The sequence below is a fragment of the Microcaecilia unicolor genome, chromosome 2 (assembly GCF_901765095.1).
Source record: "Microcaecilia unicolor chromosome 2, aMicUni1.1, whole genome shotgun sequence".
In the NCBI taxonomy this organism is placed as follows: domain Eukaryota; kingdom Metazoa; phylum Chordata; class Amphibia; order Gymnophiona; family Siphonopidae; genus Microcaecilia; species Microcaecilia unicolor.
This window is the reverse complement of record NC_044032.1, coordinates 195,606,367-195,632,511: the sequence shown is the minus strand read 5'-3', so window position 1 is coordinate 195,632,511 and position 26,145 is coordinate 195,606,367. Positions and strand designations below refer to the sequence as shown.

Sequence of the window (26,145 nt, the reverse complement as noted above, 5' to 3'; positions counted from 1 at the left end):
AATGGACTGACAAGGAAGTTATTCTTAAAGGGAGTATTGAATTCTGGTCATGCTAAACTATTTTCGCTTCCATTATCCCTATTGCATGCTGTCTTCACAAGTTTGATTTAGCACATACAAGTCAAACCTGAAAATATGGCTGTCATGCCCACTCTGATGATATTATGTTAAACCTTGGTTTCAACTTCCATAGCCTTTAATGTGCTCCTATCTATGTGACTAACTTGAAGACTTTATCCAACTGATACATCAACAGGGTATAAAGTCCTATGATAAATGCACTCTATATCAAAGGAGTAGAACTTGAACTTATATCATCACCTCTAAATTATTCACTTCATGACATATTATTTCCAAAATATTTGTTCCATCAACACTGCTTCTTCTTGCTCTATTATATTAAAACTAAGTATACACAGGGTATCGGCAAGTCTTACTCCTTTGATATAATTTAAAGACTTGGCATGTTAAGTGCTGTTTTACTCTCTGCAAGGTTTCTACAAGTTAATGCCAAGAAAATGACACCACAGGACAGCATTGTCCTTGAAGACTTTTACATGACAACACATTTGCCTTTGAGCTTCTCTTTCCTTTTCTGCTGTTTGCTCTTTTTGCCATCAATCTGTAGGCTCACAGTCCGGCGTTTCTCAAGATTTAGCAGCTCCTGGAAAAGCTCTTTGACATTGTGATTCATCTTGGCCGAAGTCTCCATAAAGGCACACTTCCACTTCTTAGCCATTGCCTCACCTTCCTTGCTGTCCAGTTCCCTGTTTTGGTTTTCATCACTCTTGTTCCCTACCAGCATTATGGGAATGCTCTCTACATCCCCTTTAATCTGACAAATTTGTTCATAGATGGGTTTGAGTTCCTCCAAGGACTGCCTGCTGGTGATGGAGTAAACCAGAATAAAAGCATGTCCTTTGGAAATGGACAGGCGCTGCATGGCTGGGAATTGATGACTCCCTGTTGTGTCGGTAATTTGCAAAGTACATATACTCTTATCACAGCTGATTACCTGCCTGTAGGTATCTTCAATGGTAGGAATGTAGCTTTCTCTGAAAGTGCCTTTTACAAACCTCAGGACCAAGGAACTTTTGCCCACTCCTCCAGCTCCAAATACCACCACACGATAATCATTGCTTTGTTCAGGCATATTCTTTAAATTCCCAAATGCTTAACTGGTAAAACACCTAGGAAGGGAAATGCAAAGAAAAAAGAAACTAAGTGCAGTCATGTATAGAAAGAGAAATGGTTAAATCATGAGAGTAATTCAATTCTACAGAACCTGTGGTAAATATATCTCAGCCAATGTGTGGTATATATACTATAATACAAACCTAAAATTAGAATAAAACTTATGGTTTATATTTTAATATCAATGTGCATTTGAGAGAAAGAGAGAGAGAGATAGAGAGAGAGAGAGAGAGAGAGAGAGAGAGAGAGAGAGACATGGCTTTTCAAGGTGTCATATTGTATTCTAGGGAATACTTGTGCATGCCATATATAATATGATTGTTTTCTTCACAGATATGTATATACTATAGAACAAGAAAGGTTACCAAATGGGATTCATCTCATGATAAATTAAAGTTCTTAGTATTATAAATCTATTGATGTTGATTGATAATCGATGTTTCCTTCATGAGCATTTTTACCCTAATTCTATATATGGCACTCAAAAATTGCATTCACAAATTTGGGCATGGACCTAATTGCATGAACAATTTAATTGGCCAGGGAGCCAATTAGCACCAATAACTGAGTACTAATAATCAATTTTCAGGGCTAATTGGTATCAATTTAAATTTACGTGTTCATCTTTAAGCGCTAGGATATATGTGTAAAATTTATGCACAGATGTGAAAAGGGGACACGGTCATGGGAGGAGCATGAGAGGATTAAAGGCATTCCTTGAATTTGCACACAGTGTTACAGAATAAGAGAGATCTGCACCTAATTTAGGTGCGAGAATTTACACCAGGTTTCAGTTGGTGTACATCCTTGCACCCAAAATTGGGCATGGATTTTGGTGCCAAATGCTTTTTTATAAACAGTGCCCAACTCTCAGCTCTGTTTTAGTGCTTAGCGCTAATTTTTATCGGTGCTAATTTTTTTATGCCATATACAGAATTTGGTCCTTTAGCATGGTTCAAACACAATAACCTTTGCAAACATCAAATGAATTAAAATTAAACCAGGCTGAAAGACCCATAGCAGTTTTGTTGCTATCAGTACAGGTTATTCATTTCTTTGTTCAGCATCGGTTAACATATATCTTTTGCTATCATCTGTCTGAGATCTTCTGGCGTTAGAATATTTCTGAGTGTAATAAATAGAAGTACTGTATTAATGCCTAAGGGGTCCTTTTACTAAGGTGCACTAACAGATTTAGTGAATGCTAATGAATTAGTATGTGCTAAATGATAAGGTGGCCATACGTATAAAGGACTAGATTCAGTACATCACACTGATTGAAAAAATAATGCATTGAGTGGTATTCTATAAAGGGCATCCACACTTTATAGAATAGTGCCTACGTGCCTAATCCCGGCCTAATTTAAGTCATCTGCATTTATGCCTGCTGCCAACGTGGATCAGGTGTATTCTATAAGAATGTGTGTAATTCACAGGCATGTCCATAAACACTCCCCCTCAATAATATGCATCCTAGGATTTATGTGTGAAATGTTATAGAATATGATCCGTGCATAAATCCTAATTAAGGCCAATTAATGCCAATAATTGGCTGTTAGTAGCCAATTATTGGTGCTTATTGGCTCATGAATCAATTAAGTTGTGCGCACAAATTGTCAATGCACACTGATTTGTATGGGCAACTTTAGTTGCCATATATAGAATCTGGGGGGAAATGTGCTTCTTAGCATTTAGTGCATGCTAAATCTGTTAGTGTGCCTTAGTAAAAGGACTCCTAAAAGAAAAAAGAAAACAATGAGAGGATTTTGGATTTACAGCATGGTTAGGGTTGGCATAACAAGTAGAATTCTGCATGTAAAGATACTCTAAATAATCGGTATCTTTTGCGTGCATCAAGGGGACCATGCTCTAATTTTTTCAAAATAACAATTTGTTAATGAGCATGGATTAAGTTTTTATTGTCAAGTATATACAACTGTGCATGTGTAAGGGGTAATTTTATAGCAGGTCACCTAGGTTAAGAGGGAACAAGGCATTTATTTTTAGCCTACTTTATAAAGACATATGGGAGTGGAATTTTAGAAAGGATGTCCAAATTGGAATTTAGATGTCCAAGTCAGGACATAAGTTTTGCTAGTATGAGAACAGGATCTGCCCTATGGATAAGAACAATATACTGCACTATTCTAGCTGTCACCCCAGACCACTGAAGAACGGGATTCCGATGGGTCAATCCCTTCGTATTAAGTGGTTATGCAGTGAAGATGACTCATTCAAACAAAATGCCTAACAGATGACTGACAAATTTAAACAACGCGGGTATCCTCATAAAGTGATCAAAAATGCCTGTAAGAGAGCCCAGAACGCTCACAGGGAATGGCTATTGCAGCCAAGGCTCAATGATGATAGATCTTGTAGGCCATTACAGTATGTTTTACCGTTTTCATCTACAGATACCATGATTACCAAAATCATCCACAAGTACTGGCCTATATTACAGCTCCACCCCCAATTTAAGGATAGACCGCAGGTTGCATAAAAAAGGGCAAGAAACACGGGCGAGGTTTTGTCTATTTTCAGACATATTAACCCGCAATCAGGACACAAAGAATGGGGGCATAAAAGCTGTCAAAACTGTATTTACTGCGCACATGCGATGGAGACAAAATTTGTAACTAATCCAGCTACTGGCAAGCGTTTTGAATTGAGATCAAAGACGGATTGTAACACAGCACAGGTAATCTATGCCATCTGCTGTCTGTGCCCTAAATGGTAAATCGGACAAACTAAATGCAAAGTCAAACAATGAATAGGGGAACATCTGAGCAATATACAGTTAAATAAAACAGAAACACCACTAGTAGCACACTGGTCTGCCAAAGGACATTTGGAATCAGAATTAAAATATGTATTCCTTAATCAGATTCAGTTGCGGTGGAGGGGGGAGGGGGGAGATATAACAGCTTTACTGACACAGCAAGACCAGAAATTCATATATCTATGGGATACGGTACAACCAAAAGGACTTAACAAGGAAACTGAATGGTTAACACCTTAATCTGATATTGAGAACTCATAACACATTAATTAGTAGGACCATTAACAGCTGAGGTATGATGCGTATAATACGTGTCAAAAGTGAGCGCCAGGGTCGTGTAAGCAGGCACTTGGACTGAGATCACTCCCGGTAAGACCTGAAATAATTTTCGAGGAATATTAGTTTAGAAGTTTATGGATATTTAGCATGGAAATACATTAAGTTTGATAATAGAAGGTACAAGAAGATTAAATGCCATGTGGTTTTCAGTTTTCTCTACAGCTTATGGATACATTCCCTTGAAAACGCCGTGATGGAGAAACGTGGCCCCACATCGGGAATAACATTGGAACATTGATTTTAATCACAGATCACAGTAGCACTAGGGTGATTGTTGACCAGCAGCAGCGCAAAAAGACCCATCATTGAAATTCAATACACCTGCCAAGATAAGTGAATTTACCTTCATATTATTAATATTGAAGTTAACAGCAGCAGAGTTTTGTAACATTGAAGGTAGGCAGGTTGGAACAGTGCTGTGATGGTTGAATGCTGCTGGTTAACTCCATATCATATGGTCATTTGTCACAACAGCAAACTGAGCACTGCATATTAAAACTAAAAAATATATATAAAACATTGTAGATTAGTTAAAATTTAATGCCAAGAAGTGTAGAGTGATGCACTTGGGATGCAGAAATCTAAAAGAGAGATACCAGATAGGAGGGGAGAGATTAGTAAGCTCGACTCAGGAGATACACCTTGGGGTGTTGGTATCCGAGGATCTGAAGATGTAGAAACAATGTTCCTCAGACCCCATCCCCACCAACTTACTTAACACCATCACTCCTACTGTCACCCCCCCATCTGTCATATCCTCAACCTCTCTCTCTCCACTGCAACTGTCCCTGACACCTTCAAGCATGCTGTAGTCACACCACTCCTCAAAAAACCATCACTTGACCCTACCTGTCCCTCCAACTACCGCCCCATTTCCCTCCTACCCTTCCTCTCCAAGATACTTGAACGCGCCGTTCACAGCCGCTGCCTCGATTTTCTATCCTCTCACGCCATCCTCGATCCACTTCAATCCGGCTTTCGCCCCCTACACTCGACGGAAACGGCACTATCTAAAGTCTGCAACGACCTGTTCCTTGCCAAATCCAAAGGTCACTACTCCATCCTTATCCTCCTCGACCTATCCGCCGCTTTTGACACTGTCAATCATATCTTACTTCTCGCCACACTGTCCTCACTTAGGTTCCAGGGCTCTGTCCTCTCCTGGTTCTCCTCTTATCTCTCCCACCGTATTTCAGAGTACATTCTCAGGGTTCTTCCTCCACCCCATCCCGCTGTCTGTTGGAGTTCCTCAGGGATCTGTCCTTGGACCCCTTCTTTTCTCAATCTACACCTCCTCCCTGGGTTCCCTAATCTCCTCCCATGGGTTCCAATATCATCTTTATGCCGATGACACCCAGCTTTATCTCACCACTCCAGACATCACTGCAGAAACCCAGGCTAAAGTATCGGCCTGCTTAGCCGACATTGCGACCTGGATGTCCAACCGCCACTTGAAACTGAACATGGCCAAGACCGAGCTTATTGTCTTCCCTCCCAAACCCACTTCTCCTCTCCCTCCACTCTCTATCTCTGTTGATAACACCCTCATCGTCCTCGTCTCATCTGCCCGCAACCTCGTGGTCATCTTTGACTCCTCCCTCTCCTTCTCTGCACATATCCAGCAGATAGCCAAGACCTGTTGCTTCTTCCTCTATAACATCATCAAAATTTGCCCCTTCCTGTCTGAGCACACCACCCGAACTCTCATCCATTCTTTCATTACCTCTCGCCTTGACTACTGCAACCTACTCCTCATTGGCCTCACAATTTGCCACCTATCCCCCCTTCAGTCCATTCAAAACTCTGCTGCACGTCTTATCTTCCACCTGAACCGGTACACTCATATCACCCCTCTCCTCAAGTCACTTCACTGGCTTCCGATCAGGTACCACATACAGTTTAAGCTTCTCCTTTTAACCTACAAATGCACTCGATCTACAGCCCCTCCCTACCTCTCTACCCTCATCTCCCCTTACATTCCTACCCATAACCTCCATTCTCAAGACAAATCCCTCCTGTCAGTACCCTTCTCCACCACCGCCAACTCCAGGCTCCGCCCTTTCTGCCTCGCCTCACCCCATGCCTGGAATAATCTCCCTAAGCCCATACACCAGGCCCCCTCCCTGCCCATCTTCAAAGCCTTGCTGAAAACCCACCTCTTCAATGTTGCCTTCGGCACCTAACCATCATACCTCTATTCAGGAAACCTGGACTGCCCCTACTTGACATTTCGCCCTTTAGATTGTAAGCTCCTTGGAGCAAGGACTGTCCTTTATGTCAATTTATGTTAATCTGTACAGCGCTGCGTAACCCTAGTAGCGCTCTAGAAATGTTAAGTAGTAGTAGTAGTAGTAGTAATGTGACAAGGTGACAGCCATGGCCAGAAGGAAGCTAGGCTGCATAGAAGGGGCATAACCAGCAGAAGAAAGGAGGTGTTGATGCCCCTCTACAAATCATTGATGAGGCCCCACTTGGAGTATTGTGTTTGGTTTTGGAGACTGTATCTAGCTAAGGATGTAAAAAGACTGGAAGCGGTGCAAAGAAAAGCTATGAAAATGGAATGGGATTTGCGTTGCAAACTGTAAGAGGAGAGACTTGCTGACCTGAACATGTATACTTTGGAGGAAAGGAGAAACAAGGGTGACCTGATACAGATGTTCAAATATTTGAAAAGTATTAATCTGCAAACAAACCTTTTCTGGAGATGGGAAGGTGGTAGAACTAGAGGACATGAATTGAGGTTGAAGGGGGGCAGACTCAGGAGTAATGTCAGGAAGTATTTTTTCATGGAGAGGGTGGTGGATACATGGAATGACTTCCCGTGGGAGGTGGTGGAGATAAAAACGGAATCTTAGCAGAGATTAGGTGGCAACACCGGTAACTGGGAAGCAAAACCAGTGCTGGGCAGACTGGGCAGACTTCTACAGTCTTTGCCCTGATCGTGACTGAATTATTGATGGGCTAGATTGTAAATTTTAAGGGGCTTCAACATTAGCTTCAGAACTTTTGGTACAAGAACAGTGCTGGGCAGATTTCTATGGTCTGTGCCCTGAGAATGGCAAGGACAAATTAAACTCGGGTATACATATAAAGTATTGCATATCATATAAAATGAGTTTATCTTGCTGGGTAGACTGGATGGACCGTACAGGTCTTTATCTGCCGTCACTTACTATGTTACTATCGGTACTATGACATCATTGATTGATGCAGATTAATTTTTAGGAATAGGAGTTAGTATGATTTAAACTTTATTCTTTGGGAACCAAATTTGGCTTAACCAAAGATACAGACAATTAGGACTATATTCTATATATCATGCCTACAAAATTGGTGCTGAAAAACAAATGCCTATGCATGTTCTTTAAACAGTGCCTAAATTTAGGCATGGTTTATAGACTACGCCTAAATTTAGGCATAGTTTATAGAATATACCTAACACCCATTTTCTGTGACTATATTTAGTTGCAGCCATTTATGCCAATGAAACCTGTTGTAAATGCAGATGCCTAAATTATGAACAGAACAGACTCCATATGAAATTGGAGAGCCATGGGATAGGAGATAGTGTTCTATTGTGGGTTAAAAACTGGTTAAAATATAGAAAACAGAGAGTAGGGTTAAATGGTCAGTATTCTCAATGGAGAAGGGTAGTTAGTGGGGTTCCCCAGGGCTCTGTGCTGGTACCTCTGCTCTTTAATATATTCATAAATGACCGAGAGATGGGGGTAACTAGTGAGGTAATCAAATTTGCTGATGACACAAAGTTATTCAACGTTGTTAAATCGCGGGAGGATTGTGAAAATTACAAGAGGACCTTACAAGACTGGGAGTCTAAATGGCAGATGACGTTTAATGTGAGCAAGTGCAAAGTGATGCATGTGGGACAGAGGAACCCGAATTATAGCTATGTCATGCAAGGTTCCACGTTAGGAGTCATGGACCAAGAAAGAGATCTAGGTGTCATCGTTGATGATACGTTGAAACCATCTGCTCAGTGTGCTGCTGTGTCTAAGAAAGCAAATAGAATGTTAGGTATTATTAGGAAAGGAATGGAAAACAAAAATGAGGATGTTATAATGCCTTTGTATCGCTCCATGGTGCGACCGCACCTCCAATATTGTGTTCAATTCTGGTCGCCGCATCTCAAAAAAGGTATAGTGGAATTAGAAAAGGTGCAGAGAAGGGCGACAAAAATGATAAAGGGGATTGGACGACTTCCCTATGAGGAAAGGCTAAAGTGGTTAGGGCTCTTCAGCTTGGAGAAAAGGCGGCTGAGGGGAGATATGATAGATGTGAAGCGTCTGTTCACGCTTTCCAAAAATACTAGGACTAGGGGGCATGCAATGAAGCTACAATGTAGTAAATTTAAAACAAATCAAAGAAATTTTTTCTTCACTCAACGTGTAATTAAACTCTGGAATTCATTGCCAGAGAAGGTGGTAAAGGCGGTTACCTTAGCGGAGTTTAAAAAAGGTTTGGACGGCTTCCTAAAGGAAAAGTCCATAGACCGTTATTAAATGGACTTGGGGAAAATCCACTATTTCTGGGATAAGCAGTATAAAATGTTTTGTACATTTTTGGGATCTTGCCAGGTATTTGTGACCTGGATTGGCCACTGTTGGAAACAGGATGCTGGGCTTGATGGATCTTTGGTCTTTCCCAGTATGGCAATACTTAAGTACTTATGTACTTATATATTCCATAACAGTGCATGCAAATTTTAGGAACACCCATGACCCGCCCATGTCCATGCCCCCTTTTCAAATCTGCATCTTAGAATTTACTGCACGTTATCTTTGAACAATTAGCACAGTTTACGGATAGTCATCACATACTCAACTCCTAACAGATGAGATTTCCTGCTAACCATAGCACAGAAACCACCATAACTACATTAGTAAGCGAATTACACTCTTTTCTTGATGCTGGTCAGATTGTTTTCCTTGTTTCCCTTGATTTATCTACTGCCTTTGACCTCGTCTACCACACTCTTCTTCAGGCTTGTCGTAATTCTATTGGTATCTCTGGTTCTGTACTTGAGTGGTTTACTTCCTTCATTTCTGGTAGGAGTTTTCAGGCTTCTACTTCCTCTTCTACATCTGCTAATTTTCTACTCAAACATGGTATCCCTCAAGGTTCTATTTTGTCTCCATTGCTATTTAATATTTTTCTAAGTCCCCTGGCTCTTGTTATTCAAGATTTCAATATCAAATTCTTTTTCTATGCAGATGATATTCTCTTAATTTTCCCAGTGACTCCTTATAATCCAAATCTCTCTGTTATCCACTTGACTGATTACCCATAAAATGGTTTTGAACCCTGCGAAGACTACTAGACTTTACTTCTCCTCTTAGTCTTATTCATGCATTTGTTATCTCACATCTCGATTACTGTAATTCAGTTCTTTGTGGCATCTCATCCACTCTTCTTCATAGACTACAAATATTACAGAATTCTGCAGCTCACTTCCTTCAGTTGCACTGGCTTCCAGTGCAATTCAGATGTTTGTTTAAGGTTGTGTCCCTCCTGAAACTCACAAAGCTTTACATCATGGTATGCCAGCTTACCTTGCTTCTGTAGTAATACCTTACACCCCTACTCATGCCCTTTGTTCTCTAGATTCACACCAGTTGGTTCTCCCTTCACCCAGGGTTGCTCAATATGAATCCACTCACTCGTACACTTTTTATTTTCTTGCACCCTCACTTTTGAATTCTCTCCCCCTTTACATTTGATCTGAACTGTCATTTATTAAGTTTAAGGTTTTATTGAAAATGTATTTTTTGATAAAGCTTTTAAATCTTCCATGATTTTGGGGGGGGGGGGGGGGGGGGGGGGTTTCTTGACGGTCTATCCATCTCAGCAGCTCAGTGTGTCAGGGGCGTAGCCAAATGGTCAATTTTGGGTGGGCCTGAGCCCAAGGTGGGTGGGCATGGAATTCTCCCCCCCCCCACAGTCCCCCTCTAGTTTGCTCCTCTCTCCACCCCTCCCTGCCCACAAACCCCAAATATTAAATCCTTGAGCTGACGGAGATCCCCAAACCCTGCCAGCTGAAGATTTCCTCATCCTCCTTGAGCAGCCAATGGCAGCCAGCAGCAACGCAGCACTTGCCTCAAACTAATACTGCTGCCGGCAGACCGTGCATGCTCAGTGCTTTTGCGTGTGCAAAAACTGAGCATGTGCAGAAGGGCTGGTCTCAGCATCAGCTCAAGGCAAGTGCTACTGGCTGATATTTGGAAGAGCTCTAGCTGCCCAAGGAGAGAAAATCTTCAGCTGGCAAGGTTTGGAGATCCCCACCAGCCACAGCAAGTGTGTAACAATTTTGGGTGGGCCTGAGTTCAAAGTGGGTGGGCCCTGGCCCGCCCTGGCCCACCTGTGGCTATGCCACTGCAGTGTGTGCTCCTAGACTCTCCTGTCTGCTATAGGGTATATATGAATGATTCTTGTCAGCTGGTCTTTTGCTTTCCTATCTTACAATGGTGTTCTTTTCTACTTTTATATAAATTTGATATTATTTTAATTGCTAACCGCTATGACCTGCACTCAGCAAAATTGAAATGTAGACGTCTATGCACATGTTAATAAAATGTTAATAAAAGGACCCTGACTTTTTAAAAACCTTGGAGAAAATGGAATGCTAAGATGGATATCTCATATTGTATTAGAAAGACTGGTGGATAAAATTCCTTTTAACGTAGCAACATGATTCTTAAATAAAACAAATGGCTAAAAAGTATTTTATGACATGATAAATAAAAACAGTGACTTTTTGTTATGAACATTTCATTATTATTGATGGATTCTTGGATTGAAAACCTCAGGCTAAGCATTTTGAAAGGTAAAAGACTGAAAGATCATTACTTAAATAAAGACCCCCCCCCAATATGCAGCTGGTGTGATTTTAAAGGTTCTGATTGCTGAAAGCTAAATTTGACCAGGTATTCAATGCCTTGTCTAATCTGGGCACCAGCAGTGAGCATCTGGGTAAATGGTTAGATTCTATATTGCATCAATGAAAACATGGTGCAAATGTCCACACCTAAATTTATATGTGGAACCCCAATATTCTATTATTCCATATGTAACTCAAAAATGTAACATCGGGACACGCTACAGAGATACAATTCCTTGATGAAATCAAGGACAGCTTTATGGAGCAACTGGTGCAGGAGCCGACGAGAGAAGGAAAAATTCTAGACTTGGTCCTTAGTGGAGCGCATGATCTGGTGAGGGACGTTATGGTACTGGGGCCGCTTGATAACAGTGACCATAGTATGATCAACCTTGAAGTAACTGTACACAGAAAGTCAAATACGTTAGCGTTTAACTTTAAAAAAGGAGACTATGATAAAATGAGAAGAACGGTAAAAAAAAAACTTAGGGGGGCAACTGAGAGGGTAAAAACTGTACAACAGGCGTGGACGCTGTTCAAAAATACCATCCTGGAGGCCCAGGCCATACATATTCCGTGAATTAGAAAAGAAAGACGGAAGTCCAAAAGACACCCGGCCTGGTTGAAAAGTGAGGTGAAGGAAGCTATTAGGGCTAAAAGAAACGCCTTCAGAAAATGGAAGAAGGAACCGTCTGAAAATAACAAGAAACAGCATAAGGAGTGTCAAAGCAAATGCAAGGCGCAGATTAAGAAGGCCAAGAGGGAGTATGAAAAAAAAATAGCATTAGAGGCAAAAAAACATAGTAAAATTTTTTTTCGGTATATTAAAAGCAGGAAGCCGGCAAAAGAATCGGTTGGGCCGCTGGATGACCGAGGGGTAAAAGGGGCGATCAAGGAAGACAAAGACGTAGCGGAGAGACTGAATGAATTCTTTGCTTCGGTCTTCACCGAGGAAGATTTGGGTGGGATACCGGTGTCGGAAATGGTATTTCAAGCGGACGAGTCAGAGAAACTTACTGACTTCACGGTAAACCTGGAGGACGTAATGGGGCAGTTCGGCAAACTGAAGAGTAGCAAATCTCCTGGACCGGATGGTATTCATCCTAGAGTACTGATAGAACTGAAAAATGAGCTTGCGGAGCTACTGCTAGTGATATGCAACTTATCCTTAAAATCGAGCGTGGTACCGGAAGATTGGAGGGTGGCCAATGTAACGCCCAATTTTAAAAAAGGCTCCAGGGGAGATCCGGGAAATTATATACCGGTGAGTCTGACGTCGGTGCCGGGGAAAATGGTAGAGGCTATTATCAAAAACAAAATTACAGAGCACATCCGAGGACATGGATTACTGAGACCAAGTCAGCATGGCTTTTGTGTGGGGAAATCTTGCCTGACCAATTTACTTCAATTCTTTGAAGGAGTGAACAAACATGTGGACAAAGGGGAGTCGGTTGATATTGTGTATCTGGATTTTCAAAAGGCGTTTGACAAGGTACCTCATGAAAGGCTACAGAGGAAATTGGAGGGTCATGGGATAGGAGGAAATGTCCTATTGTGGATTAAAAACTGGTTGAATGATAGGAAACAGAGAGTGGGGTTAAATGGGCAGTATTCACAATGGAGAAGGGTAGTTAGTGGGGTTCCTCAGGGGTCCGTGCTAGGACCGCTGCTTTTTAATATATTTATAAATGATTTAGAGATGGGAGTAACTAGCGAGGTAATTAAATTTGCAGATGACACAAAGTTATTCAAAGTCATTAAATCGTGACAGGATTGTGATAAATTACAAGAGGACCTTACGAGACTGGGAGACTGGGCGGCTAAATGGCAGATGATGTTTAATGTGAGCAAGTGCAAGGTGATGCATGTGGGAAAAAAGAACCCGAATTATAGCTACGTCATGCAAGGTTCCACGTTAGGAGTTACGGACCAAGAAAGGGATCTGGGTGTCGTCGTCGATAACACACTGAAACCTTCTGCTCAGTGTGCTGCTGCGGCTAAGAAAGCAAATAGAATGTTGGGTATTATCAGGAAAGGTATGGAAAACAGGTGTGAGGATGTTATAATGCCATTGTATCGCTCCATGGTGCGACCGCACCTTGAGTATTGTGTTCAATTCTGGTCGCCGCATCTCAAGAAAGATATAGTGGAATTGGAAAAGGTGCAGCGAAGGGCGACTAAAATGATAGCGGGGATGGGACGACTTCCCTATGAAGAAAGACTAAGGAGGCTAGGGCTATACAGCTTGGAGAAGAGACGGCTGAGGGGAGACATGATAGAGGTATATAAAATAATGAGTGGAGTGGAACAGGTGGATGTGAAGCGTCTGTTCACGCTTTCCAAAAATACTAGGACTAGGGGGCATGCGATGAAACTACAGTGTAGTAAATGTAAAACAAATCGGAGAAAATTTTTCTTCACCCAACGTGTAATTAAACTCTGGAATTCGTTGCCGGAGAAAGTGGTGAAGGCGGTTAGCTTAGCAGAGTTTAAAAAGGGGTTGGACGGTTTCCTAAAGGACAAGTCCATAAACCGCTACTAAACGGACTTGGAAAACTCCAAAATTCCAGGAATAACATGTATAGAATGTTTGTACGTTTGGGAAGCTTGCCAGGTGCCCTTGGCCTGGATTGGCCGCTGTCGTGGACAGGATGCTGGGCTCGATGGACCCTTGGTCTTTTCCCAGTATGGCATTACTTATGTACTTATGTCCCCAATCTTATGTCCCCAATCTGCCCTAAAATGTCCATGGCCCTCCCATTTCTGTGCCCCCTGTGGATCCCATGTTAAATTTACACACATAAGTTCTAATTAAATCTAATTAGTGCCAATAATTGCTTGTGGGGGAGTAGCCTAATGGTTAGTGCAGTGGCTTTGATCCTGGCAACCTGGGTTCAATTCCCACTGCAGCTCCTTGTGACCTTGGGCAAGTTACTTAACCCTCCATTGCCCCAGGGTACAAAAACTTGTGACCCCTCTAGGGACAGAGAAAATACCTGTATATAATGTGTAGAGAACTGCATATGTCTAGTAGTGCTATAGAAATTATTATTATTATTATTAGTTGTTGTTAAAAAGTCAATTACTGGCACTAATTGGCTCATTATGTAATTAAGTTGCATGCACAATTTGGGGATAAATGGCTAAAAATATTTATGGCCCTTATACCAAGAAGTGCTGAAAAGTGGCATGCACTATCCATGTTTTCTATTAATGTTCATGTGCTAATTTCCCCATGAGCACATGGCCATTAACATGAGAGCCCTGACCACCACTTATTTTGTAGGCAGTAATCGGTTAGCATGTGATGATGTAGCTACACTAGGCAATTAGTACAAACTCGCCTACTCTCCAACCCCAGACACACCCCCAGAACTAAAAAAATAAATTCTATTTTTTTAGCATGTGAGTAGCATGCGCCAATCCCAAAACTACAGTGGGATGCCTGAGCACGCCACATGGTAAATCTTTTTAATCTGCATTAAGCCGTGTTAGTCAATTTTGGATGACGGTAAAGCAGATAAGTTCTAGAGCTATAGATATGGCATTACAAGTTTGAAGAAGATGGTGTGCCATGGTATGGGGGGCACTTTTACTAAGATGCGCCTAAAAGTGGCCTGCGCTGGAGTAGGCGCATATTTTGGACGCACACGAGTGGAGGAGTGGCCTAGTGGTTAGGGTGGTGGACTTTGGTCCTGAGGAACTGAGTTCGATTCCCACTTCAGGCACAGGCAGCTCCTTGTGACTCTGGGCAAGTCACTTAACCCTCCATTGCCCCATGTAAGCCACATTGAGCCTGCCATGAGTGGGAAAGCACGGGGTACAAATGTAACAAAAACAAAACATTTGACCAGCATGCCTGGAAATAAGGCATTTTTTGTGCAGAAAATGAACGTGTGGCAAAATTAAAACCAGCTTATGCCCATTTTTGGGCTGAGACCTTACCGCCACTCATTGACTTAGTGGTAATGTCTCACGCTAGCTGGGCAGTAAGTGGCCAGCATTCATAAACTGCTATTTACTGCCAGGTAAGCACTACACTGCGTGCTTTGGGCGTGTATCAAAAATGGAATTACCACTCAGGGCACATGGTAGCTGGGTGATAGTGCCAATTTGACACACGTTGGATGCACATAGATGCCTATGTGCCTTTGTAAAAGGGCCCCTTAAAGTTGAAGAAATGAATTATCCCCCTAATCCTAGAAAGCTGAGCACCCAACTTTATGCTTAGTAGTCAACGTTTTGTGTGCAATGCTTAATTATATACTTAGATGCTAATTGGCTTTAACAAGCAATAATTGCTAATTATTGGTGTTCATTGGTGATATTTGTCTCTAATTGGCAGTATGGCATGTAACTGATCTAAGTCAGTATGGGGCCCTTTTACCACGCTGCAGTAAAAAGGGTCCTGCTGAAGTGGCGGCGGCCGTTTTTGCTTTGCGTCAGGGCCCTTTTTACCTCAGTGGGTAAAAAGCCTGAAAAAACACATGGCTATGCGGTAAGCTTGCACTTACTGTGTGGCCATGTGTGGGGGGGGAGCACTTACTGCCACTCACCGAGGTGGCAGTAAGGGCTCTCCCGCTACCCTGGCAGTAACAGAGCAGCACGCCACAGTGCCCGATTACCGCCTGTAACCCACCATGGTGTATTTTTTAAAAATATCCAGCAGCACCGGAAATGGTGTGTGCTGGAGACAGAACTATCACCAGCAGCCACATTTGGCTGGCGGTAGTTTTGGGTTGCTGTACGGCAAGCCCATTGATGCAAGGCAACCCTTTAGTAAAAGGCCCCTTTTTTATCATTGGGTGCACACTTTCCATAGCGTGCAATTGCAAAGAGGAGGGCCATGGGCAGGTCAAGGGTATGACTAGGAGTTTCGTGTATGGTTATAGAATACTAGCAGTTACTCATCTAACTGCCTACAGTTAGACATGAGTATAATGCTCATGACTAAAGTTAGGGGAAGGACTGCTGACTTATGCTAGTATTCTCTAACTATAGTTACACATGGTACTGTCATTATAGAATTCACACTTATTCTATAAAATTCGCCAAAAATTGCCCATGTGCTCAATTTGTGTAGGCAATATAATTGAATAATGAGCCAATTAACACCAATAATTTGCTTTTTAACAAGCAATTATTGGCACTAATTAGATTTAAATGGCATTTATGCACCTAAAATGTACACACAATTGGAAAAAGGGGTGCACAAATGGGAGGAAAATGGGAATAACAGGGGCATTCCTAAAACTAATATGCGTGGTTATAGAATAACGGGGATACGTACCTACATTTGCACCACATTTCGGTTGGTACAAATGATTCCTGGTTGTAAGCGCTATTCTGTAAACCACAACTAACTTTAAGTGTGATAGAATAGTGCTTTTTTCAGTGCCATTTTTTGGCACCATATATAGAATCTAGCCCTCAGTGCGAATCAAACCAGCACCAAAATTTTGGTGACTTTTGAGAATTTATCCATTAAAGATTTTTACAACATTTTGTCTTTGACTATATGAGTTTTAAATAATTTGTATATATGTTGGATCATCTGTGATGACATGAATGTAAATGAATGAACAGCCTAAAGTAAATGGTGCTTTCATTGTTTCTCTGTACTGAATAGTAACTATCAGGTCAGTGTCTAAGGCCTCTTCTGGCTTATTCTAGTTACCACAATTGAGACTGTTTGTTGGGACTTTTCTACTAATAGTGAATTGGGTGGTAAGCACCATATGCATTCCCTCCATTTTTCTTTCTGTGTGAAATCACTATTTATGCAATATAGAAAGTAATGCACGTGAAAAGGATTGCTGCACATTAAAAAGTTCTAATATGCAATACAACATTTTATGAATCAAAATGTTGGAAAAGAATTTCTAAAAAAACGTCAAAAATCAGAAAAAGTCCACAAATGACCAGAAAATGAACTGATTTATTTTGTTTCTGGGTGCATCCTTAATCTATAGGCAGGACACTTTATAAGTACCTACTTGTGAATCTAAAATACTGTGTAACAATCTGAAGAGATTTATATACTACTCAACAGAAAATCTGGAAAATATTTCCTTATTGCAAGTTTATTGCCAGTGTAAATTATTGATCTCATATTATCCTATCCTATAGAAAATGTGAATGAATTCTGCATTACACAAACATGGCAGCCAAGAAAAAGAACACCAGCCTGATCAATTACAGCTCTACTAGAGAATAACTGAATTGGTTGCAGTCTGTAATATTTTCTATTACATTGATATAACCATAAGAACATAAGAATAGCCATAATGGGTCAGACCAATAGTCCATCTAGCCCAGTATCCTGCTTCCAACAGTAGCCAATCCAGGTCACAAGAACTGGAAGAAACCAAATTAGTAGCAACATTCCATGCTTCCAATCCTGGGGTAAGCAGTGGCTTTTCCTATGTCTATCTCTAATAACAGACTATGGACTTTTCCTCCAGAAACTTGTGCAAATCATTTGTAAACCCAGATACAGTAATCACTGTTACCACATCCTCCAGCAGCGATTTCCAGAGCTTAACTATTCGTTGAGTGAAAAAATGTTTCTTCCTACTTGTTTTAAAAGTATTTCCATGTAATTTCATTGAGTGTCCCCTAGTCTTTAGTCTTTTACTGATTCCATACTTGAGTCCATACTTTTACTGAAGTTGTTTTACTATATACTCATGGGTAATAAGCCAATTTACATAATTTGGAGTTCATAATCTATTTTATATAGACTTTATATTGTTGTGTGCAAAATTAACATGCATTAAAAGTGCTGCTAATATATACAAAGTTAATTATCTGTATTAATAGCACTTTCAACATACATTTGCACTTGTAGGAACATTAGTGCACTTCATTACTTCAGTGTCTTTATAACTTAAAGTCATTTTCTAATCCATTTCTTTCGGTAAAACACTGCCATTAAGGGGGAAGTTATCAATGTGAGTTAGCATTAAGTTTGGTTATTTTACCACAAGTCATGTATTTTAGCACAGGGTCTCATTGCATAAAATGGGACCCTGTGCTATAACAGCATGATGTGGTAAAATCAGTGGCATAGATACGTGGGGCCTGGGGGACCTGGGCCCCTGTAGATTTGGCCCTGGACCCCTCTGCTGATGACCCTCTCCACCCCCCTCCCGCCGTCAACCCGCCGCTCCCTACCTTTGCTGGCGGGGGACCCCAAACCCCCACCAGCCGAGGTCGTCTTCTTCCTGCAAAAAGCTGCCTTTTTCTGTTTCTGACGTAGAGCTGCAAGGCTTCGTTCTGTGAGTCTGACGTCCTGCATGTACAACGTGCAGGACATCAGAACCAGAAGGAGGAAGCCTTTTGCAGGAAGAAGACAACCTTGGCTGGCGGGGGTTGGGGGTCCCTCGCCAGCAAAGGTAGACGGCGGCGGGTTGACAGCAGGTTGGTGGCAGGAGGAGGGTGGAGAGGGTCGGCAGCGGGGGGGGGGGGGGGGCAAAGTTGGTGGTGGCGGCGGGGTCGACAATGGCGCCGGGGGGGGGTCATCGACACCGGGGGGGCCTAAAATGTGCCCCCTCACCTCAGGCTCTGGACCCCCCTCCTGCCGAAGTCTGGCTACACCCCTGGTTAAAATAACCCAAATTGACGATAACCCATATTGATAACTGTTCCCCTAATGTGTTATTAGTAACTAAGTAGTTATCAATGTGGGCTACCATTAAGATTTTTTATTTTACCACTAACTCGAGCACTTTTAGCACAGGTCCCATTTTGTGCATTGAGACCTTAGTGGAAAGTTATCAATATGGGCTTCAATTAAGGTATGTTATTTTAATGTTTACTTCAATTATTAGTATCTAGGTCTCATGGTATAAAACGGAACATGTGCTAAAATAGAGCAAGTTAGTGGTAAAACAATACATCTTAACAAGAGCCAACATTGATAACTATACCCCTAGTTACTAATAATTGGGGTTAACAGATAACACATCGCAACAGTAGCCCACATTGAAAAATCTCTCTCTCTCTCTCTCTCCCTCCCAATTCCCATTGTATAAAATGGGACCAGTGATAAAATAATTTGTTAATAGCTGTAGTGTGCACTAATGACCATTTTGAAAACTGGCAAAATCTATGGACAAGCATAAGTGGTTAGAATATTACTCTTTATTGTCGTATCCAAAAGGCCAAAAACGCAGTCATCCACAAGAACGGTAAAATATAGTTTCTATCAGTGCTAAATCTTTGTGTATAATCTATCGGTAGAATGCAGCATTGCATAGTTCTACATTATGGATGGCAAAAGCTAAGCTGTACCTCATTTTATTTTAGGAAATTCTATTGTGCATAACTGTCTCTAGATTAGCAAGTGTGGAGAACGGAAAGACAACCCATACATCTATCTGTAGCAACTGACACTTTTTCATTAGTGTTAGGTGAAAAAGTGTCCCAAATACTGCTGATTTACTGCTGATCAGAAAGACACTCGGTCTTTGGAAGCTGGCAGTAATTGGATACTCATGGAACAGACACCAAATTGTCGTAAGTTTTGCATGTGTAACCATTTTTGTTTTCTTTGTTTTGCTGACTGAAGTACAGCAAACAAGGCAATCAAGTTGACATAATTTGTGTTAAATGCAGAAGTAAGCAACCCTTAGCAAACCTTAGAACAGGAAAGCATTACATCCACCTTGCTAGCAAGAATAAAGATCAGTAATGATCCTCATCTTTTCAACCCACTTGGAAAACACTGAGCCACAAAGTCTTAATGTCATTTAAAAAATAAAAGTATTTCTGCATTAGTGGGGAAGCTGAAGAGGAGTGCTTAATGGCTATGGCTGACATCCCTTTGCCAACAGATTCACAAACATAGCACACAGTTATGGATTTCTCCATGAATATTCTCCACACTCTTCCTAGGGTGCAAACTGATGATTGGCTTAAATCTATAAAATTATCAACAGCTCAGCAATAATTTTTAATCTATTTAGAGATTTTATGTATCTATGCTCAAGCAGCATAAAACATAATTGAATGCATCTACTAAGCCAGCTGGCCACCATAGGTTTTTATGAGACATAAATATTGCATGAAAATAAAGGTTTGAAAAGAGCCCTCGGTTGATGTGTTTTATAAGTGTTTTTTTTCCTTTGGATTCTTTGTGTTCGTGAATAATTTGCTGATGGGGCTGAAACTCAGAATGAAAACTGAAGGCAATTTTTACAAGCTAAGTCATCCTCAATTCATAAATAGATGGCATTATCAAAAATAGGTTTTATTCACTTTTGAGGTGAAACTATTTGTACAACCTTGGTGGAGGTCTGTTAATCGGAATGCTACATTTATAGTTTATATTAAGTTCATGGATTCATTTAAGAATCCATTCATACTGTGAACAATGTAAGTTATTTCCAACACATGCCAGTGTCTTTGAATTAATATAAATAAGATATTTCTAATTTCAGGTCCCTTTTCAATTTGAGAAGGTGAAAAAAATGAAAGATTCCTCTTCAATTTTAATTTAAAATATCAAAGTCCACCTTATCAATTGTCTTTCTGCCGGAATAATACACAGTTAATGCAGCGGGTTTATTCTGTGATCCTATATTTGTTTCTACTTTGACGCTGAAATATGATAATGTTTTTTTTTATAATGGTTGATCAGTCATACTCCACAAATTGTCAAATGGAATTGAGGTCAATATGCTGGTTTTTCAGGAAGACATAATTTTTCAGATGCAGCATTTTTACATTGGTCTTTATCCAGTATTAGATTAAATGTTTATTCTAACCAGAAGAAACATACCTGCAGTAACCTAGTGAACACATAATAAAACATGAGGAAACAATTTTTTCTTTTAAATGGCATCTGTACCCTCCTTCCCACCACCGGCAGCCAGGTTGCGGCACTATTTATTCAAAGTCAGGATCACCGTGCATGAACTGAAAATATCCTCTCCAGCTCAGGAAAGGATTGGCCTTCTTTCATACTGCTGACAGACATGTATTACATCCATCCTGCTAGCAAGAATAAAGATCACCTGCAGTTTTCTGCCACACATTCAAGCTCCATCGGCAGCAAACACATTAGTTACGCATTTCAGACAAAATAAGTCAAGTTAGCAACAAATGCCCACAACCCCCCCCCCCCCCCCCCCAGAAAGCCATATCTTTGATTTTGCATTTTGTTCATACTGAAATCTTGAATGATGAACCTTCCAGTACATTACATAAAGAAAACAAGCTTTACAACCTGAGAAATCCCATACGGTCTTCCTTCCCTATGGGAGCCTCTAACATAGTAACACTCCATCCGCATAACAATTGCATATCCATGACACAACACTGCAAACAGTATGATGAGGCAATAAAAAAAAGGAGTTTAAATGAAGTACCTGAGAATGAATAAAATGGTGGCAAAGGCTCTTCAGTTTTTGTTTGTCATAGTACCAGTAGAGCTGGGTTTTTTTTTTCCTAGCCTGAGCTTTTTCTGCAAAAAATACTATTCCTTAAATCGCATATATTTCTAGCTCAAGCTGCTTCACAGACCCTTGTTGTGCAGAACTCTGTAGTCGGGCAGGCTTTCTCTCTGTGTGTCTTTCTGTCTCTGCTGGGCTGTTGCTACTGTTCTTGCTACAGTAGCTTGGCTGCAGTCTCCTTCCAGGCTCCCTCTGAAGAATCAGATATGGACTGACTCCAACCTCTCAGCTGCTGCTGCTGCTGCTTAAATGGAGCTTGCAGGGACCAGGTTCGCCTGAGATCTAAAGTGCCACCTACCGAATATTCCTGGAACATACCATTATTCCCCCCCCCCCCCCCCCCCCCCCCACCAAAGGACTGGAATTTTCTGCTCAACCTAAATAGGACAATAGTTTCCTATCCTGTAGTCCCCGTCCTTAAAGTACCTCTTAAGTCTTTTTACATCTTAAATTTTCACATGGACACGCATTTTTATATATAGGTGTGTGTGGTTTCTGAAATACTGAATATTAACTGGGCTGTTCACTGCAGCCTTCTGAAGGTCACGATGCATATTGTTACATCAATTTGTTATTGATAACCTATCACGCTGTGCTTTTCTTCTCAGAGTATACAGTAACTTCTCTGCTTTACTTTTTTTTTATCCCCTTTCCCTGGGTATTTTCAAAAACGTTCCTCCACTGAGTTAGTTGGATATCACTGGTTTTATTATTGGAGTTAAATGATCTTATTTCTACATTTCTCTAAATAGAATCCTAGGTTGGCATGAAGAGAAATGTATTAATTTAATTGGTGTTTTATAGCAGTGTAAGCTACAGAAGAAGTAAGCATTTTGAGACGAGGGGCTTACAAGGGCTGACAAACAACAAATTCATCAGGGAAAAGACAAGCCTTCACTGCACTTTAAACTGTTTTACTACAGTTTCTGTGATTAGTGGTATATCGAGCTACTGTAAATAAATAAATTGTCGAGCTACTGTAAATAAATAAATTAAGGTGGAGCCAGGCTGAGCTGTGCCTAATAGTCTGTTCTGGGTGGTATCTTGCCAGTGTTTGGGTTCTTCTGTACCACCCAGTCAGAGCTGTTCATAGGTAGAGGTGTGCACAGCAGGAAGAGGGGGGAAACAACTTGGTTCATGCCATTTTTAAAATGATTTTCCCAAATTTTTGGCATTCTTGGTGTGCACATTGTCCCTCAATTTTATAAAAGTCACCAAAAATTGTGTGCACAAATTTAGACGTCCCCACTTTGCATGCACAATTTAATAGACTAATGAGCCAATTAGTGCCTATAATTGCCTTTCTAACAAGAAATTATTGGCACTAATTAGATTTATTTTGGACTTGCACGTCTAAAATTTATGTGCAGCCCAAAAAGGGGGGGGGGCATGGAAATGGGAGGGTCAGGGGCATTTTGGGGCAGATCAGGGGTGTGGTTTTGAGTTGTGTGCATAATTATAGAGTATGGGTGCTGCATGCGTAAATTTAGGCACAAGTATTTGCACCATGTTTTCTTTGGTGCAAATGGCCGCACCTAAATCTGCATGTGACCTCTTTGCTTATGCATTATTCTATAAACTGCATTGAACTTTAGGTGTGGCTTATAGAATATCGCTTAAGCGGGATTTTCTGGTGCCATTTATAGAAACTAGTCCTGCATGCATGCTCAAGCTTAAGCATATTAATGGATTGTAGGTGCATTAGTTCATACCTATGCACATTTGCAAATTATTTGTGCACAATTTAAATTTGTAAACACCAAAACAAAGGGGCCCTTTTACTAAGCTGCAGTAAAAAGGGCCCTGTGTTAGCGGCTGGGGCCATGTTTGCCGCTCGCTGCGGTCCTTTTTACTGCAGTGGGTAAAAAGGCTGCAAAAACCCATGGTAAGATTGGTCTTACTGTGTGGCCATGCAGGAATAGTACTTACCGCCATCCATTGAGGTGGCGGTAAGGACTCCTGCACTAACCTGGCGGTAACCAGGCAGCAAGCAGTACTGCCCGATTACCGCCGGGTAACCTCTCTGTGCTACAAAATCAGGGGATTTTCTGTAGCGGAGGAAATGGTGCATGCTGGGGCTGGAACTGCCACTGGTGCCCACGCTGGGACAGCAGTAGCGACAAAATTGGTGCACAATAAGCCCACGTTGGGCTTACCACCATTTAATAAAAGGGCCCCTTAGGCTCTCTTTTACTTATCCATACTAGTGATTCCCAGCACGGCAAATCTCTTCTAATTGCACCCTTCTCCTCCATCGCTAACTCCAGACTCCGTCCCTTTTGTCTCACCGCACCTTATGCCTGGAATAGACTTCCTGAGCCATTACGTCAGGCTCCATCCCTGGCCGCCTTCAAATCTGGGCTAAAGGCCTACCTGTTTGATCCTGCTTTTGATTCCTAACTTGTCACTTGCTCGTAACCTTTATCTTGTCTTCCTCTCTTCAATAATCCCCTTTCCCTATGTGTCCTATCTGATTGCCCTACCTTTATCCCTTATTTGTCCTTTCTGTCTGTTCTGATTTAGATTGTAAGCTCTTTTGGGCAGGGATTGTCTTTTCTTCATGTTCAATTGTGAAGCGCTGTGTACGACTGATAGCGCTGTAGAAATGATTTGTAGTAGTAGTAGTATTTCTCACTCCCTTCGTCTCTCAAACACTGTACCAAAACATAATAGCACTAAGTCAAAGGACTCAAAAAGCAGCAACCTGATCCATGAAAAGGCAGCACTGTAAATATTACATTGGCCCCTAAATAACCAATATACCTTTCTAGTGAGAAAACAGAACAAATGGGACTGCTACAGATCTCTACAAAGAAACTATGTGCTAGCAAAATATTGCACCTTGGTCACACATGCAAAACACAGACAGACCCTAAGAAAAGATGAAACAAGGGACTGCAGATCAGTAATAGTGACATGAAGGCAAAAAAACAGAATTAGAAAACCTCAAGCAGTCAGACTTGCATATATAGCAATACTAGATAGATGAAGAGAAATGGGAATGGAAGATATGAGGTTTGCACATTTCCCAAAGGAGACTCGTTCCAATTAATAAATTCAAAAGAAAATACTTTTTTCTAGTATTTATGGTCTGATCATTTTCCTCCCATTTGATTTGGTTCAAGTGTCTCTTCTGCTTTTACTGTCTTTCCATGGTCCTCTATCTATTTGACATATCTTCTTTCTCCATGTCCACAATCCAACTTCTATGCATCCCTATCTGTCCTGTCCAGCATCTCTCTGTGTCCTTGTTCCTATCCTCCTGACATGTTCAGTTTCTGTCCTCGTAGTATCCCTATCATCCTCTTATATTCAGCTCTCCCTTCTGTGTCCTTATCCTGCCCTGTGCAGCATTGCCCCTTTGTCCCAACATTGCCTCTTTGTGTCCCTATCTCACCTTTTTTCCAGCATTGCCCCTTTATCCCCGTCTCTATGATTACTCCATACCAGGCATCTTTTCTCTGTGCATTGTACCTCCCCTCTCTCTTCCCTTCATTGTGCACCCCCATCTTGATTCTGGCATCCCTCCCTCTCTCTCCGCTGTCCTCATGTAGTCCAGCATATCTCCCTCTCTCCTTCTATGGGTCCAATGTCTCTCCTCCTATGTTCTATTCTCCTTGATCTAGTTTATCTTTTCCCTCCTGATCCCCCTCCTGGGTCTAGCATCTCTCACCCTCCCTTTCCCTCCCCTAGTCCAAGTCCAGCACATCTCTGTTTTCGTCACAACCAGGTCCAACACATCTCTATCTCCCTCAACCAAGTCCAGCACATCTCCATATTCCACCAAGCAGATCCAGCACATCTCCATATCCCCCCAAAACCCTGTCCAGCACATCTTAAACTGACCTTCCCCTCCTGATCCAGCATACCTTTGTCTCCCTCTCCCTCTCTCTCTGCCCCATCCCCAATCCAGGTTCAGCACAGTTCCCTCTTCCTTACCCAGGTCCAGCACATCTTCAGCTACTTCTCCCTCATTCCCCCCCTGAAAGTCTAGCATTTCTCCCTCATCTCCCCTTCAGGCCTTCTAAATTTGCCGTGATCACTGGAAGCAGCAGTGAGTAAGTTACTCTGCCTCTGGCCAGTGTTGGGCCCTTTCCTCTCCAGTGTCCCTCCCTTGTGGAAATAGGAAATTGCATTAGAGGAGGTGAGTCACCTGAGAGGAAAGGTCCTGATGCTGGCTAGAGGCAAACTACCTTAATCACCAGTACTGCTGGTGATTGAGGCAAGTTTGGAAGGCAGTGAGGGGAGGAGGTGAGGGAGAGATGCTGGACCTGTGAGAAGGAGGATGGGTGTTACAGAAATGCTGTACTGAAGAGTGTAAGGATGGAGAGAAAGAGATGCTGGCTGGACCTGGGAGGAATAGAGGTCAAGGATTAAAAAAAAAAAAAAAAAAGGCTTGCGTAGTGCTGGTTTTGGGGTTCTTCCAACAGCAGGCCTGGCCACTGAAAAACTGGATAACAAGCCACTTAGTAACCCTACTC

General features: G+C 41.6%; 1 protein-coding gene across 1 annotated transcript; it reads right to left on the bottom strand.

Moving 5' to 3' along the window:
- Positions 1-200: 200 nt before the first annotated feature.
- Positions 201-21,655, bottom strand: DIRAS2 (DIRAS family GTPase 2). Its single transcript, XM_030192331.1, has 2 exons — positions 21,581-21,655; positions 201-1,190 (listed from the first exon to the last, which is right to left on the bottom strand). Exon 2 carries the CDS (start codon positions 1,151-1,153, stop codon positions 554-556), a length of 600 nt encoding a protein of 199 aa, XP_030048191.1. The 5' UTR covers positions 1,154-1,190; positions 21,581-21,655; the 3' UTR covers positions 201-553.
- Between the last annotated feature and the right edge of the window lie 4,490 nt (positions 21,656-26,145).

Excerpts from the sequence above, each read along its gene's own strand:
- DIRAS2 (XM_030192331.1), bottom strand. The coding sequence starts at position 1,153 with ATGCCTGAACAAAGCAATGATTATCGTGTGGTGGTATTTGGAGCTGGA.